Source organism: Lissotriton vulgaris, chromosome 5 (genome assembly GCF_964263255.1).
Source record: "Lissotriton vulgaris chromosome 5, aLisVul1.2, whole genome shotgun sequence".
Classification (NCBI taxonomy): Eukaryota; Metazoa; Chordata; class Amphibia; order Caudata; family Salamandridae; genus Lissotriton; species Lissotriton vulgaris.
In genome coordinates, this window is record NC_141693.1 from 1,722,065,929 (window position 1) to 1,722,084,167 (window position 18,239).

The 18,239-nt window shown below is 46.3% G+C and overlaps 1 protein-coding gene across 10 annotated transcripts in view; it reads left to right on the forward strand.

Annotated features, from left to right (window-relative positions):
- Nucleotides 1–18,239, forward strand: part of HDAC5 (histone deacetylase 5) — a 1,827,433-nt gene that overhangs the window by 401,017 nt on the left and 1,408,177 nt on the right. For all 10 annotated transcript variants that reach the window (XM_086923942.1, XM_086923931.1, XM_086923932.1 and 7 more), the window contains exon 3: nucleotides 8,103–8,297. In XM_086923942.1, coding sequence (XP_086780068.1) covers nucleotides 8,276–8,297 — 22 coding nt within the window. In that variant the 5' untranslated portion in view covers nucleotides 8,103–8,275. The remainder of the gene's footprint in view (nucleotides 1–8,102; nucleotides 8,298–18,239) is intronic.

Genomic DNA, 18,239 nt, shown 5'->3' on the forward strand with positions numbered 1-18,239 from the left:
AGTAGAGGCTAACTTAACAGAATACATTTTTTACAGTTCAACACTGGTACTAAAGATCAAGTTTCAATTATTTGCTCTGATGATTTTGTTGATAAAGTGTCTGAGCATTATTCTTCTGTTTTTGGCAAGGAACTGGGTCAGATAAAAGGTTACACTCATTTCATCAGAGTTCAGGATGGTGCCATACCCGTTAAGCACAGGCTAAGAAATTTACTTTTCAGTGTCGGGGACCAATTGGAACAGGAGCTTAATGGTTTGTGTCAGAAAGGAATTATAGAAACAGTTGAATATTCTCTTTGGCTAGCTCCCTTGGTTGTTGCAAAGAAAGAAAATGGTAAACCTCGCATTTGTGTTGACTTGTGCAGCCTCAATAAGAACATTTGGGTGGATTTTCATCCTCTTCCAAAGATCTGACAAGTTGTCAATGCTCAGTGGTTCGAAGTGGTTCAGCAAGCTGGATTTAGCATCAGCATAACCCCAGGTTGTTTTAGTTACTGCTTCTAGACATCTCACTGCGTTTGTGTCACCTATCAGTTCCTTCCACTACTGTCGTATGCTCTTTGGGCTAGCCTCTGTAGCCACAATATTTCAGAGAATTCTGTCTTGCATGCTTAAAGGGTTCCAGCTGTTTCTATCTGTTCTCTAGAGCTCGATCGAGAAAGAGGGTTTTGAGCTGATTTTTTAATTTAGCGAAAGAAGGAATAGTTCTGATGTGAGGGGGAATAGAGTTCCAGATTTTGGACGTTTAAAGACTGAAATAACACACTCCTAGAATCGCTTGTTTGGCCACTAAGCTATTGCAGTACGATTTTGAAGTATCGTACACTCCTGGTAACAAGAATGGAAGAGCTGATTACTTTTCTAGGTTTCCAGTCGAAGATGATGGTGAAGTTGATGAAGATGATGAGGATGACTGTTTTGTTGCAAGTTTGGTCCAGAACGACAAGCGTGCAGTGAGTGAAAAAGAATGGAGAGACAAACTCTAAATGCCTTACTCTGCTGTGTTGTCAAATACGTCAAGGATGGTTGGCCGAGAAGAAAAAATGTGTCTTACTCTTTACAAACCTTTATGAAGGTCTCAATGGAGCTTACTGTGGAAGATGGTTTGTTGGTGCCCGGTGACTGGCGTGTCCCCCCAGATGTGTTGAGAGTGAGATTGGTCAAAGGAGGGGCCCCTGGGCAAGACGCTCACCAAAAGGAGGTTGCGAGAATATTTTTGTTGGTTTCAGATGGACAAAGATGTTGATGTGTACATGGTGAGTGTGTGGTGTGTTCCAGTGCTGAATAGGGTTTCAACCTCAGAACTCCGCCCCTTCAACCCATTGAGTTACCTGACAGGCCATGGGAGAAGATTGGTATTGACCTCGTTGGTCCTTTCAATGTTCTTCCTGCTTCTTCAAGGTTGGCGATTGTGGCCATCGATTATTATTCTAAATGGGCTGAAGTGCGTTTCATTAGTAAGCCTAACTCAAAGAATGTGTTTGATCTCCTTAAAGTTTTGTTTCTACGTGAAGGATTTCCCTCCGCTATTGTGAGTGATAATGGTGTGCAATTGCTCAGTCAAGAGTTTGAATTTTTTTGAAGCAAGATGGAATAACTCATTCCAGGAGTTCCCTCTATCACCCACAAACGAACGGTTTAGTTGAACGCATGAATATGGTGCTCAGCAACTGTGTGTAGTGGGCATTGGCGGGCAAGTTCAGTGTCCAGAATGCTGTTAGATTCTTGCTTTGGTTCTATCTTACCACACCCCACTCATCTACCAAAGTGTCTCCTTATGAACTTTTGTGAGGCAGGAAACCATGTTCTAAAGTGTGTCCCGGATGGATGTCTAAGTGGGTGAAGATGGACTATGTGGTCGACATGGATGACATTGTGAGAGAGAATGTTTCCCAAGCTCAAACTAGACAAAAAACATATTTTGATCTCAGGAAAAGATCTGTTCCCAACTCTTTTACTGTTGGTGATGTGGTTTGTTTGAAGATTCCTGTTCACAGCAAGAAGGGGAACTTGAAGTTCACTGATCCTTTGGTTGTAAATAAAGTTCATGGTAATGCTGTCAGAGTAAATAACAAAAATTGGTGGAATGTGTCAAGAATAGTAAGAAATTCTGGAAGTCATATTAGTAATAATTTGCATTGCGGACGTTGTGACAAAGCTGAGTCTTCTTCTTCTGGAGATTATCTTGCTGACCTGTTTACTCAGGAGCAACAGGCAACGTTTTGTTCCTGATGGATACCTTTAATCTCTTATTTTGTTTCTTTTATCTGTTTCTTCTTGCTTGTCTGTCATTCTCTTGTTTTATGTTTCTTCTTTTCTTTTGTTGTGCTTTATTTTCTTTCTTTCCTTCTTGGTTTCTTCTTCTCTTCTTTAGTTTGTTTATGAGGAGGAGGATAATGTAGTGGTCTGCTCCTCATGTTTAGTTATACAGGATGCTCTCACCAGGGTGTTTCTTGCCAAGAGCATTCTACTTGGGAATGTAGAATGTTTGTTTGATTCTACAAATTCAGTTGCTTCCGGACTATTGCCTCTGCCGGCTACCATGCGGCATCTGTAATGAAATAAAGCTTTACTTCTAACATCCGTCATAGCCCCCCGTCCTACTTACTACAAACTGTCTTTCTCCACCTCTCCTATTGTTTCTACGGGGAGAGCCTCACACATGTAAGTTTACTACTTAGGGCCTGACTTCCTGTCCAACATCAATTCAGTACTCGGACTGACCGGCCTCCTGTCGGTGGTCACAACCCAGAAATTAGGATGCGACCGAACACTGTTCAGTCGCACTTCTGTTCTTTACAATGATGGCATGCATTCTGACCGGAATGCATGCTCTCATTGTAAGAAGAGGTGCATAATGCATGCTCTCCCTGCAACCCTACATCCTTGCATCCCGTGGCAGGCACCTTAAGGTGCCTGCCACAAGGCGCAGGGCTCAACAGGGGGGCACCATGCCCCCTCAGCCTCCAGCTGGAGGCCGTGCACCCAAGGGGGCTCTGCTTGGGGCCCCCAAAGTAGACTTCTGACAGCCTTTATGTTTCGGAATGGCCGGCACAGAAAGGCTGTCTGTGTCCGACGTTGTACTCCCTTGGGCAGAAAGAGCCACTCTTGGGATTACTGGAGGCTTTCCGAATGGCCGACAGGCTCTCCGAGCCAGTCAGAAGCCATTTGGAAATCCAAATTCGGAGCTGTTTCCTATTGCATCGTAATCGGCCCTTTAATCGTAAAAATGGGATGGACCAGGGAAGTCACTGGAAGATGGTGACTACTTACCACTAAAAGGAAGGGGTTTAGGGAGGAACTAGAAGGAGTTTAGGGAGGAACTGACACTCATCCAAAAAAAGAATAAGTCCATTGATATTCACAAACTGCAGATGTAAAGTTGCTACTGCTAAAAAGAAGCCAAAACAGTCATAAATATATTCCAGATCAGACCTGGAGTAAATCCAGCACCACACATGGCCCACACTGGTACTGCAACACCCTCCTATAGAAGATAATGTAAAAACAACAAGGTGATGAATGGAGTGCTTGAATGAATCTCAGCCAATGGTAGTCACTTGGGCCGTCCACCATGCCACATCAGTTTGGATCTAGCCATATGCCAAAATCAGTCTTGACCCTGCCTCTCAAGCGAACAATCCAGCCCAAACTGCCAGGTCCTTTAAATGATGGAATGAAATGCGGCCAGGAGCGATTGCCATTGGCCTAGATTAACTCAAAAAATCCATCCATCACTTTGTTTTTATTCTGGTTTACGCCCTAAGTGTGCAAAAATGCCCCGTCATGAGTTCGGTTTTCACTGTGCAACTGGAATCAAGCTATACCTGGCTGATGACCCTTATCAGGGTGATACCGGTTCTAGGCTGCTTACATTTTGGTTCAGTAAAGACTTGTGTTGGTAATTCGGGTTGAACTGCTCCCATCGGAGCATAGTCGAGGCTAATTTGTATATAGCTGGGTCCAAACTGAGGTGGCATGGTGGGCGAAAAATGATGGCTTGGGATGCGGCCCAAACGGTTATTAGTGGCTGAGATTAATTCAAGCATTCCATCCATCACCTTGTTGTTGCAATAGAAAATAAGGAGACAGGTACTTATTTGCATATACCTGTGTCTGAACTGGGGTGGCGAAGTGAGCTAGCCTGGCTGATTAGGGCCGTTAGCCCAAAGCCCGTCCCAGGATGCTTTTTTCCGGTCCAGGGTAGACATGGCTTGAGACTTCGGGCTGGACTGTTCCCATGAGGCACAGGGTCAAGAATGATTTGCATATACCTGAGTCTGAACTGTGGTGGCGAAGTGAGCTATTCAACCCAGATCTGTGACTGGGGGTGAGTGTCTAAAAAGTTTCAGCGCTCAGTCCATCATCTCCTTGTGTTTGCTTTCTTTTCCCTAAGTTGGCAGGGTATGCCAGACGTGGGTCCCTTGCTCACTTTGCCACTGGATTCAAGATAGCCTGGCTGATAAGGGCTGTTAGGCCAAAACTGGGCCCAGGATGCTTGTTTCCGGTCCAGGGAAGACATGGCTTGGCAATTTGGGCTGGACTGTTCCCATGAGGCACAGGGTCAAGGCTGATTTGCACATACCTGTGTCTGAATTGGAGTGCTGAAGTGAGCTAAGGAATGATGATGGATTCAACCCAGATCTGTGATGGGGATGAGTGTCTGAAAAGTTTCAGTTCTCCGTCCATCATCTCATTGTGTTTGCTGTAAAATACAACACCATAGCAAAAAATACAATATTTCTGCTTTGAAAAACAACAACATTTATTTTAATGTTAAAACATATATTTTAATTGGGGATAAGAAGACATTGGGGAATGAAATGTAGAGGAACAGGTCTAACGTTATTTCGCACTGAGATTATACCACTAGTCTTGTGATAACACTTACTGCCCTAATTGTAAGATCTACCTATGCTGCTGTTTTTTTGTATTTGTATGTTTTTAGGAAAACCAATAAAAAATTGTTATAAAAAAACCCATGATATATATTCTTTTATGTTGAAATATTTTAATAGCTTTTTAAAATTTTAATGTAACTTATTTTTTTTTAAATGAATGAATTTTTATATACATTTTATAAATAATATTTTGTTTTTAAGGCATATGTTAATATAAACAAATATTGAAAAAATTATTCTAATTTAATATACGTAAGTATTTAATTCAAAATGAGCTAATAGTATAGAAGCATTTTATTTAAAATAAACATAAATATATGATCTTTATTTACGTTAATAGTTAACATAAAATAATATTGGCAATTTTTTTATTTTTACGTTTGATAAACTTTAGAACGTTTCCCCATAATTTACCATAAGTAGTTCTCCACACTGGTGGTGGTGAAGTCTGCTTGCAAGTGAAAGCTAGTGGTAGGGGGTTGACCCTATTCACTTAATTTTTTATTAAATGCTTAATTAATCTCATTATATGAAATGTACTTATTTTTACAAATGTATTTTAAAAAAAATCATACCTAAGGCAAAATGTTAATATTTACTTATTATGTATTATAAATTACAAAAAGGTATGCATAGAATACATTTTTAAAAATGAGTTTGGTTTATTTTGAATTGTAAATTTTTTTTTTAAATACCTTATGGTAAAAGTTATTTTCATTCATTATAGAACTTTTCACATTAAATTAAATGTATATACATTTTTAAATTTCCAAATAAATTAGTTTATGTTAACAATTTGTGCTATGTCGTTGTTTGCTATGAGGTTGTATAAGTCCCTGCCTCCATTATTTTCATCATCATTTACCTTTATTTTGGTTAAAAACCATAAAAGCATCGTCAAAAAGGGAGTGCCCATAATAAAACCCAAAATCAATTTGGTACCGTAGAAAAACGTGGTCGGGTATGTAGCAACAGCAAACATTTAAGTATTGGACCTTAAGAGTGCCCTGTACGGTTTCGCTCCTCCACTACAAATTGATAAACTTAGGATAGAACAAAAGACACACAACAATCTAAAAAAATATGGAATACAATTCATTCTATAAAAAAAATAGCTAATGCATTCATATTCTCAACTATGTAAGATAGAGGATATAAACATACATTATAGTTCATATACTGTACAGCATTCATGCTGGTTCTGCCTGATCGTGTGCACCTCTAGGAGGCATAGACTTCTGACTAGACCTAGAGGCCGTCTCAAACCTAGATATCTTCACACAAGGGTATAATTCCACAAACTTTTTAGGTTAGTTTACAAACCGATGAGATGGATAATAGTCCGTCTCCTCCGCTATTTAGTAGCTTCCTACTTATGCCCCTCGTGCAACTCAGAAACTCAGAAACTTGGCAACAGCACAGAATATCACTTGTCTGGTAACGGATCTGAGTAGGAGTAGGGCATCACCGCAGTCGCACGTCCCTAGCTGCTTGCATAATGGTGTAAGCCACTGTGCTCTAGGACGAGAGTAGGCGGGGCAAGAAAATAAAACGTGAGCTGGAGATTCTGGAGCAGTAGTACACAAAGGGCAGAGCAGTGATTTCATCATGGGGCTGCACCATGAGCTAGTAAGTACATTAAGGGGAAGCGTGCCAAACTTAAACTGCATGTATAGTTTCCTGTCCAAAGATGTCTGGATAGTATCTAGGTAGAGTTGAAGGAGGGCAACTGATTTAAAATTTGAAAAATCCGATGTTAACCAGCCCTCGTTTGACCTGGTAGTTGCTGTCTGGGTGACCCAGCTCCATTATTGCTATTTAAATGTTATCTTCACTGGGAAATGAGGCTGGGTCCCTGTTTGCCCACTGCTCCTCTAGCCCATATTAGCTATTATAAGTTTAATGTTCTTTAGCCCACCTAGCCTTTTCAGCTTGTCTAGGGAGATAACTCGATCTAGGGCCCTAGGGTAGGAGATTAACTTTGGGGTGGATCAGATCCTCCGCCAAAACAACAGTGGACATAACATCGCCTTACCGGCATTCTTTTTCTTGCCCAAATCAAGCCTTAAGGGATGTAAAGGTGTACTCTGGGAAAGCTGGACTATACTTGTCAGGAATTTGTTCTCGACTCTGTAAGATCGTCCGTCCGTCCTTTGGAAACCCCACAGCTCTGCACCATAAAGGGCCGCACTCACTACTTTAGATATGTATAGCTGGAAAGGCCCTATCTGTTCTTTATTCAGTTCCCCAGTTATTTGGGAAAGCCTCAAGGTAGATTTGGCTACTTGAGGCTTCCAGGACATGCTATCGGCTACGGTGGTTCCCAAATAATCAAAGGTGTTGACTCTCACCAACAAGGTGCCACCCTGAGCAGGTCTACCCTTATATGACTTATGAGGATTTATTGTAAAAAATGTGGTTTTAGAGGTGTTGGTCTCCAGGCCACACATACAGCAGAAAGCATTGAATCACGTAAGCAATTTCTATAGTTTTTGACACCAGCCGGGTGTCGTCTGTAAACAGCAGTGTTACGACCCTTTCGCCCTCCAACATTGGTGCTGCAGATATTGCACAACATCATTTATATAAAGAGAAAAGAGTGTGGAGGCCAGAACACATTCTTGGCGGACACCCCTGCTGACGTCTATTGAGTCAGTAAGCTGTCCTTGCTCGCCCCAGCGAACTTTCACAAAGGTCACTGTATAGAGGCGAGCTACTAGGGACAATATCTCTTGGCGGCATCCCCATTTCTGCTAGACATTGCCACAGTTTTTGTCTGGGGACGAGGTCAAATGCGGTCTTGAGATCTAAGAAAGCCACATATAAACGCCCCTTATTTTCTTTGGGAGGGTGTTGCAGTATCGGTGGTTAACCATGTGTTGTGCTGGACTTACTCCAGGGCCTTTTTCACTAGTAAATGTTCTACCTAGTGTATGAGTAAATGTACATATGTAGATTTCATTTCATATAAATTTACCTTTGTGAATAGGTCCTCCCACTTGATAGCTAAACTTTTGGGCTGCAGCACCACTCTAATGTTTATTTTTAAGATGTTTGATGACGATTACTTTTTATTGGTAATATACTGTTTAAAATGTGTTTATCTATGCACACACACTCGCTTGCCTTCCACCTCAATCAAAGCAAGTGTAACTGAGCAACATGTTGCATGTTTCTTACTGATGTTTGTTTTCTCTGCAGGGGTCCTGTGACCATCTCATGGCAAGGAATGACCAGAACTGAAAATTGGTGTTAGTGCTCCTTCCCCCAACTCTTACAGGCACCCCAAGCACTTATTCAGAAAAAGGAGCTTCTGGACGGGCTACTGCCCCCCTTCCATCTATTTCCAGAGGTGCAGCTACCGGAGCAGCGGTATGAGCGCTCCAAACGAGTCTGGTAAGAATAGTAAATTGCATATTGTATGATTAATGCTAGTATAGAACACTGAAATTCCTGTTTTGGCAGAGCTTTGGATTTGTGTGTTGTAACATATAATGGAGGTAGTGCCCTCTTCATAGCATTGTGTATATGCCATGTGGCATGATGTGAAGGCATGTCCTCTTCTAGGCTGTGAACATTTGCAGAGTAGTACACACGGAGGCAGGACATCTTTAGGGTTTCTTTATTGTAACATGAGGTGTAGGCCCCCTCAGTAGAGCTTTGAATGTGTTCAGTGAACTATAAAGGTAAAGTGGGGCATGTTCATTACTATTTACATGTACTGTGTTATGGGTAGTACAGTGAAGCAGATGTCTTTTGACGGAGATACCAGCTATCCAAGCTACATTGATCCACAAGGCCAATAGAACCTGGTGGAAGCACCCTATGTCTGAAGCATACACCTATTAAAGTATGCAACTGCTGGTTGTCTCTGGACACTGTAGTCATAATGTGTACACCTTAGGTTTAGCTCCACTTCCTATGGTCATAGATAGGTGTTAATCTGAGGGATAGCTCTGTGTAAGGACGGAATATTTCAAATGTGTAACCCAAGTGAGCTATTCTAAGCTCCAGCATCATATTGTGCAGGCATAAAGAATAGCATTGTTGTGTGCACTATAAGATATATGGTGCTAATTTGTTGGGTAACACTTAAGTCTATTATGTTTATGCCCTAAAGAATAGTTCTGCTCTTGACTTGGTCTGTAGGTTCACTGTTTTTGTAATGCAGAGATTGTAAGTTGTGAGAATGATGGCTTTACTGCCTGAACTCTGGGGAGTCATATGGTGTGATCTGCAGTAAGCACTCTTGACTTTGGTACTTAGACATAAACTATACGAGGGAATGATTATTTAGTTTAAGCATTAACATTATTTGTAAAGTGTTGTTAGAATTGGGAGTCTGTAGTTGGCAGAGGTAAGTACCTTTGACCAAATAGGGACCCTTGCTTCTAGTCAGGGCAAGGGGGATACACTCTTTAGATAACCCCTGCTCACCCCCTTGGTAGCTTGGCACGGGCAGACAGGCTTATCCCAAAGGCAATGTGTAAAGTATTTGTACTAACACTCCCAGTAACACAGTAAAAACACCACAAATAGACACCACATCAGTTTAGAAAAATAAAGTATCTTTATCTAAACTACACAAGACAAAAACAACAAAAATCCAACATACACAGTTTAAAAATATGACTTTAGAAAGGTTTCAAGAACTTGTACCATAGAAATCTTTGGATGCGTGACTTTGCACCAAAGTACCTGGAGATGCGACAAAAGTTCCCAAGTAAAACAGCTGCAGCATCGAAAAACAAAGAGATGTGACACCCCTGAGACCCTGAGGAGGTGATGAGACAGCCCCACTGCTCGCAGAGGCCCCACAACTGGATTAAGCACTGTAGGTCGGTCAGAACTCACACAGCAGAGTTCAGGGGGAGCTGGGGGTGAAGTCCTTTTTTTTTTTTTTCTGGGACTTCAAAACAGTAGCTTGTGATCAAGAATAATTTAGGATCATGATAATTATCTTAGCGGACCTGAAGAGCATACACAAAATGACGTACATGTACCAGGTATTCCAAAAATATATGTTTTATTTGTTATTTTATAAATTAGTCATATTTGAAAAAAGTAGGGGGGTGTTTTCAAGAAATACATATAAAATAGCAATAGCCTCTGTGTCAGATGATGGAAAATTATTTGCATGAATAAATGACTTCAATTGTTTTTTTAAATAGAACATAATAATTTGTTTTCTTTTTCTAAAGTTCATTAAACATTTACTAAATCCTATACAAAGTGCAAAATGCTACTAAAAATGAGAATAACATGATTTTAGGCATGGCTTTTCTATACAATAATTCCTACGCGCGTTTCGGCTAGATTCCATGTACATATGTGATTTGAAACCTAGAAAAATTACATGCAGACAAAAATCTATATCAGTGATACAAATTGGTCCTATTTGGGGGCGTGGCTAAGCGGGCCAGCATGGCGGACGCAGCTTAGTTTAGCTCCGTCCCGCCCGCCAATTATCCGACGAGGTATCGTGTTCCCCCACGCCGCTTTGAAGTCCTGAAGCGCAGCGCTTGGATCTGGACTGCTGGGTGAGGCTCCGGTGCCATTTGCGGAACGCGGGGGTGCCCTGACGGTCTGCAGAGAGGAGCAGCGGTTTGGGGCCTGGTCCACATTGCAGAAGCCGGGGCCTCGATTTTCGGGCCCCCCGGACCCGACGCACGAAAGGCGTCCGCAGAGAAAGGACAGTAGCGGGTGGGCCGGCGCTTCCCTACCATTGCTGGAGGGTGCTCCAGGCCTCCCCAGAGAGCTCCGGAGGTACGTGGGCGGCCACAGTGTGGCTTGATCCTTACCGGGCAGCGGTACAGAAGCCCAGACGTCGTGCAGGCCCTGAGGTAGGCCGTGAAGGTCCACAGTTTGGAGCTGCCTGAGGAAGGTATCTTTGCGGGGAAGGGCCTGGCGGGTGATCGGGGGGCAGATCAGCCCTCGTCGGCGGTTGGAGAGCAGGGGTGCGCAAGATTGGGGGCGTGGCCTGACACCCCCAAAGTGTGCTGTTGTGGTGGCCTGCGGCCTGATGAGGAGCCAGAACTACGGGGATCCTATCCGTCTGTAGGGGCCCGGGGAACCCTGGACCAGAGGGGACACTGGCAGCGACAAAAGTGCCATGAGAGGTGGGCGCCAGCCTGAATGTACGTGACACATGTCCATAGTGAATGACCTGCATGGGCGGTGGTGGTCCCTAAGTTGTTGACCTGCGGTGTTGCGATCCCTAACGCTGAGCATCGTGGTGTGAGCCAGACCTGGGCACCTGGGAGCTGTATATAGTGGACGGGACTGGCGCACCTAGCCTGGAGACAGTAAGATCCTGCAAGGGGCCGACGAGAGCAGCGACAGCCCCCTACGGTGGAGGGGTGAGGCGAAAGATGTTGGGCCTTTGAACTAAGTGGCTGCCCTGCCCCGCAGGAGCCGGACCACGAATATCGTCACAGAGGGGTCTATACACGCGCTAAAGGATCAGAAGGGGAGCTGAGTGGGTGCCGGTTGACGGAACTTCTGAACTGTTGGTGAGTGTCCCAAAGTGCTGCCCAAAATGACGCGAGGTGGGAGCTGAGGGGGCACCACGAAGCATGGGCCAATTGACAAATATGCAGCGGGAGGCCCTCCAAACCCGGGGCCAGATAATGCAACACTGTTAGCAGCTAAAACCCAATCCTGGGATATGCTGGACGCGAAAATTGGGGCTGTGGGAGCAGACGTTACCCTGCTACGTCAAGACTTGCTCAATGCTGTAGCACGCATTACAGAAGCCGAAACGAGACTCTCGGGAGTGGAGGATGATGTGGCGACCCTGAAGCGCAAGGTCGCCAACATGGAGTGTACAGAAGAATGTAGCACTCCGGGCAGAGGACGCGGAAGGGCGGGCTCGGCGGAATAACTTGCGCTTTGTTGGGCTCCTGGAGGGCTGCGAGAAGGGCAACAAGGAGAAATTCCTGACGCAATGGCTGGCGAGTTGGCTTCCCCCGGACTCCCTATCAAACTGTTTTGTGATAGAACGGGCACACAGGGTTCTTGTTCAGAAACCACCAGTTGGGTACCGCCCTGACCGGTCATTGCCTAACTGTTGAACTATCATGACTGCGACACTATTTTACAAAAGGCACGGGTGAAAGACCCTCTCCTCTATGAAAATCAGCGGATCCTTATTTTCCCTGACTACACAAAGATGGTGCAACAACAACGGCAATCGTTTATGGCTGCAAAAGCGCGTCTGCGGGACCTCAAGCTCCCATATGCTCTGCTTTATCCGGCTCGTCTGAGGGTGTTGTTCCAGTCTCGCACCCACTTTTTTGACACTCCAGAAGAGGTCTTTCAATGGACCGATGAGACAGTGAAAGTGCGAGTGCATACCCCGCCAGGCCTGGACCCCGACACTTCGCAGAGTGGAGCACAGTTGCAACCTGCCCGAGGGTCACAGAGCATGGGGAACTGGCGTTCCAGGTCCCGAAGACGTTCCAACTCAGGGGGGGGTAGGGGGGGGCTCTAGGGGTGCTGCTGATCCTCCCATAGTAGATCCCTGACTGTAAGTCCCATAGGTAAGGGGATCATAGCTATAACTAAGGACTACAGTGCACCCAGCATCTCTGTGGGGGCAAGGTTAGCGCTGCTCTGGTGAAGAGTTTGGACTAAAAAGAACCTGACTATTCGAGGCTAGCAGGGTGGGGGGGGGGTATGGGGGGCGGGTTTTTCCCCTAGTTGGGACTTGTTGGGGGGGGGGCTGCACTATGGGTAGCATGGGAGGATCCATTGGTGGGGCCGGGCTCAGGCCCTATGTTGTGGGCCTAGGGCTACCTGCACAGCGATAGGTACTTCAGTGTTCTTGAGATATGGGGATGGAAACCGGGAGTTGGGGGTGGGGGGGGGGGGGGGGGGGGGCAGTTTTTTGTTTCATATAGAGGGTCAGTTGGGGTAAGGTCACACGACAATGAGGACGTCTCCTTGTGTTGTTTGCATGCATCTAAAGGGCCCAGCACAGGGGCACTTCCTTTCCTGGTTCACCGATGGCGAGCGCGGAGGCTAGAGTAATGGGTCCCGGAGCATCCCTCCGAATCCTGAGCTGGAATGTGCGGGGTATGCTAGACCAAATTAAGAGGGGCGCTGTACTGTGACAGGCCAAACGTGAGCGCGCTGATATACTACTCCTACAAGAAACACATTTATTGGGTAAAAACACTTTGCTTGCAGCGATTTGGCTACCTGCAGGTTTATCGTGCGGGCTTTGTTAGAGGCTCCCGGGGGGGTGGCCATACTAGTGCACCGCAGACTCTCCTATGTCCACGTCACTCAGTGGGTCGATCCACAGGACAGGTACATATTTATCAGGGGCAGGATTGGGGAGGAGACCCTGGTATTATGTAGTGTATATGCTCCACCTCCTCTGCAGTGGTCCTTGGTAGAGAGGCTCTTTGCGCTCTGGGCTGACATTCATGAGACATCAGCGGTGGTGGGGGGGATTGGAATGATGTCATGGATGGGTTGGTGGATAGATGTAGGCCCGGAGGTGGGCGAGCGGCAACAGCATCTACTAAATTAGGGGACATGGTTAGAAACCTAGATTAGGTGGACACTTGGCGGTATCTACACGCACTTCGGCGGGAATACACGTATGTCTCTGTAGTCCATAACTCCTTCTCTAGGTTGGATTATATCTTTGTCCCACGAGCAGTTATTGGTAGGGTAAAATCAACGGCTATTTTGCCGTGGGGGTTATCGGACCACTCCTCTGTAAGTATCGAGTTACTGCTGGGTAGGGCGAGGCAGCCATTTCGGTGGCGCCTATCCACATGGCACCTTCCCAACGAAGACTACCAGAAACAAATGGGAGAGGCCATTACCCAATTCTTGGCAGAGAATGTTGGATCGGTCACTGCTGCCGGGACGGTGTGGGAGGCCATAAAGCCCACGCTGCGGGGAGTGGACATTGCGCGGCTGAGCGCCGACAGCGCAAGGCAGACTTAATACCAGCCGCGGCGGACATAGAGACCCTAGAGCGTCGTTGTAGCGTAGGTGGAGAAAGTTAGATGGTGGGGCAACTCCTCCTGGCACAGCAATCTTATTCGCCCCTGCTTTTAGAGGAGGCACGTCAGGCGTGGCTGGCTACGCGCAGCAGGATTTGCCAGTGGGGGGATAAGTCAGGAACAATGTTGCACCGGCTTTGCCAGGGCACGTTCCAGGCTCCGACTTTATCAGGGCTCCTAGATGCCGCAGGAGACCAATCACAGGTCCGAAGGTGCTGGCGGAGAATTTTGCGCTCTATTACGCGAACCAGTATGCCCAGAATGAATGCCTCCCAGCGGAGATGGTAGACAAGTTCATAGCAGACCGGCCGCCACGGGCTGTGTCGGTACGGTGCATGAGGGCCTCGAGCTCCCGTTGACGGCGGAAGAGTTGGGAAGGGCCCTAAGAGAACTTAATACTGGAAAGGCTCCGGGACCCAATGGGTTTCCAAGTGAGTTCTACAAGAAATATCACCTCCACCTTGGCACGGCCTACAGGGCGGCACTAGAGGAGGCACGGGAACGAGGCTGCCTCCCCGCAGACTGGAGGCATGCTGAAGTGGTAGTGTTTCAGAATCCGGGCAGGCCTCCGGAGCAACATGCTTCGTACATATCTCTACTCAATGTTGAGGCAAAAATGTTAGCCAAGGCGCTGGCTAATAGTCTCCTGCCCCACATTGCGGGACTCGTCCATCCAGACCAGGCCAGGTTCATGTCACATAGATCTACCAGACATAACATTCGTAGGGCCCATGTGGCAATTGTGGCGGTTCAAGAGACCGGGGTACAGGCGGCACTTCTCCTAGCGGATATTGATAGGGCCTTTGACTTACTGAGTTGGGTTTACCTGTTTGCGTTACTACCCCGGCTTAACCTAGGGCCTCGTTTCCTATCCTACCTGAGACTATTGTACACGGACTTGACAACCTCGGTTAGGGTGCCATATCCTCTAAATTTGCAATCGGGCAAGGCACTATGCAGGGCTGCCCTCTTTCGTCATACCTATTCACCCTATCCATGGAGCCACTGGAGGCTTGGGTGCGTATGGATGCACAGCTTAGTGGCTTCGAGTGGGAGATGGGTCGTCTGATAGAATTGCCCTATATGTGGACGATGTCTTATTTTTTCTTACCAACCTTAACAGATCAGGGCACCGTATACTCAAGATAAATCAGATCTTTGGCGAAACCTCGGGCCTGTACCTGAACCCCCGTAAATAGTCTTTGTGGGTGCTCGGAGAGCAATCTGGAGTGGGGGAATGGGCTTCCACGTTACAGGTAGCAATTAGGGGCATTAAATATCTGGGAGTATTTATCTCAGAAGCCCCGGCGATCTCCTGGGAGCGCAATTTGGTGCCGGTCTGGGATCGGGTCCGGACCGAAATGAAGACATGGTCCCGTATGCCCCTTACTATCTATGGCAGATCGGCCATTTTTAAAATGGTGGCACTCCCCCCGATTGCTCTATCAATTACAGAACCATCCGTATCCAATATCACCCCAGTGGTTCCGCCAAGTAAATTCAACGCTGGGGTAATTTCTTTGGGTGGGAGGTGTGGTGAGGGTGGCATTGCGGACATGTTTTCTCTCAACGTATTATGGTGGTTTAGCGACCTCAGATATCCTCTCCTATTACCAGGCCTCCCATCTCCTGGTTCTTAATGAGTGGTGGTACGGGGATAGGGGCGACCCAGCATATGCCCTGGAGCGACACCTGATGGGCTCTAATTCCCTACATAGGATACTGTACGCGGCACGGCTTCGAAGGAGGCTGCCGCCGGCTACTCAACTGGTATTCCAGATTTGGAGACGGACGCTGCATCGCATGGGATGGTGGGGCACGTTGACCGAGGAAACCCCACTGTGGAATAATGGACGCCTTCCTGCTCTGGAGTCTCTCCGGGGTTTCAAGGGATGGGATACTATAGGGATTTCAAGGCTGGGGGGTGTAATGTTGGGTACAACACTTAAATCCTTCCAGGATCTACGAACGGATTATGACATGCCCCGGTCCCAATTTTTTCAATACCTGCAGTTCCGCCATGCCATTGCACCGAGCTTGGAAGGTCTGGATTCCCTCCCGAAGTTTAGTCCATTGGAAGCTAAGGTCTTCATGGGAGACTTAGGAGATAAAAAGATATCTCGCATCTATCAGACACTAGTCACACACTGCTCCACGACATTGCAGACGCTCAGAGAGTCATGGGAAGGGGATGTTGGGGTACTGGATGAGAAGGATTGGCGAGAGGCACTGGAGGCCCCTAGAAGTGCAGCCATAGCGATGCGCCTGCGGCTTATCCAATTCAAATACTTACACAGAATGTCTTATACTAGGGAGAGATTGTGGCCGGCAGGCCTCATTGCATCCCCAAATTGTCTTAGATGTGATAGGGAAGAGTGGACGTTGAGTCACATGGTGTGGAGTTGTAGCTCACTGGCCAGATTCTGGAAAGGGGTGTGGGATTGTCTGTCCGAGGTCCTGGGGTGGGAACTCCCACGCACAGCGCGATTAGGTTTTCTGCATGTGATGGACGAGGTTGGGGGGGAACAGATATAAGAGGCATGTGTTGTCATTAGGCCTGACCCTCGCCAAAAGAGATATTGCATGGAAAGACCCCCGAGCCCCTTCGGTTCCGGTATGGAAGAAGGGATTAGATTTCTGTATGGTACTAGAGCAGCAGATCTTTTGTGGCCCGTGGCTGCCCGCGTAAGCACTATAGGATATGGAAGAGGTGGGCTGATTATAGGGGCCTGTGGCTGTAATCTCCATTGGAGCGGGAGGCTACTGTGGAGACTGTATAACGAGCCATAATAGAGGATGTATGTAAATTCTGGACCGAGAACGGATTTGCAGAATATGGGAGACGGTGTTGTGTGACTGGGGAGGGGGATCGGGGGGGGGGGGGGTTGGGGTGTTAGGGAGGGGGGTGGAGAAATTTTGTTAAGTTTGATATTGTTGCCTGACAAAATGATGTACGGATTGCTACTTCATTGATGCCTTGTAATGACTGGCAGGTTACTCCGGAGTGCGGGGTGCTGCACTATATGTGCAATCTATCAAATAAAATCTGTTTACAAAAAAATTGGTCCTATTTACATTTTCATTTTCAATTTATATTTATTTTAAAAGATCCAACATTATCATTTTTATAGAAAGAAATAGAATAAAAACACTAGTCACTTAAGAAAAAAATACCAAAAAAAGATTTAAGAAAGTATGATGAAGTAAAGAAAAAGGGAAAGGGGAGAAGAGGGCGGGTTGTCAGAATACGTGTGGGCTAACATATCAGTACAGTGTTGTCTCATGATGGATCGTTAGGCTTCTTAAATATTGCTACAGGAAACAGTTAAACCACTTCAAAACAGTAGGCCAAGCTCTTCTCCTCTGCAAAGGTTCCTCTTGAGCTCACCGAAACATTAAGGTAATTACCACTAATACTGAAAGTAAGTGTACCGAACGCGTCTTTCTCTCAGATGCAGTTAACAGCACAAATGCTTTCGTTTACTCAAGTGCTGATGAAACGCGACTCTGCGCGTTTAATCGCAACGCGGCTTCATTTTCCACAGGAAAAAGGTTTGCTGCGAAGGAGGCGAGCCCGCTCTCCTAAGACCGATGCGAAGTGACTTATTGTCCCATACACTCTCCGTTTCTCTGAGTTCAAGGTTCTCCAAGTCCGTAACAAGAAATCCAAAGGCTCGACGTGGCGTGGAATACCATCCGCCATTCCTCTCTGGAAGCAGGTTAATTGACAAGCACCTTTCCCCTGTATAGGAGGGCCTTATGTCTGTAGAGAACGCACCATGGCATTCTGGTAGCTGTAGTCTTAAGTTCATGTCCCGTTTTCCGTGCATAATAGGGACTCAGCCCCCTCGACCTCAAAATCGCTACAGAACCCCCTCTCGAGGACAGCCGACCCGGGGGTCTTCCAGGCTTACCAGGGTGCAATTCATGGAAAAGGTCAACCAACACAGGACAGTTCAGGTTGCTCACAGGTTCCCAGGTTCTCTCCTCAGGCCCATAACCCTTCCATTCCACCAAATACTGAATCCTCCCTCTAAACATACGAGAGTCAAGAATTGTCTGCACCTCATACTCCTCCTGCCCATCTACATCAACCGGAAGGGGTCTATCCAAAAGCCTCATGTTGGGAAGACAAGGTTGGAGGAGGGAAACATGAAATACAGGATGAATCTTCCAAGAGCCAGGGAGGGACAGTTTCATAGCCACAGGGTTGATGACCTCAACTATACTATACGGCCCCACATATTTAGGTTTCAGCTTATTCTCCCCTTTTAAATGAAGGTTTCTAGTAGATAGCCCTACCCTGTCCCCCACC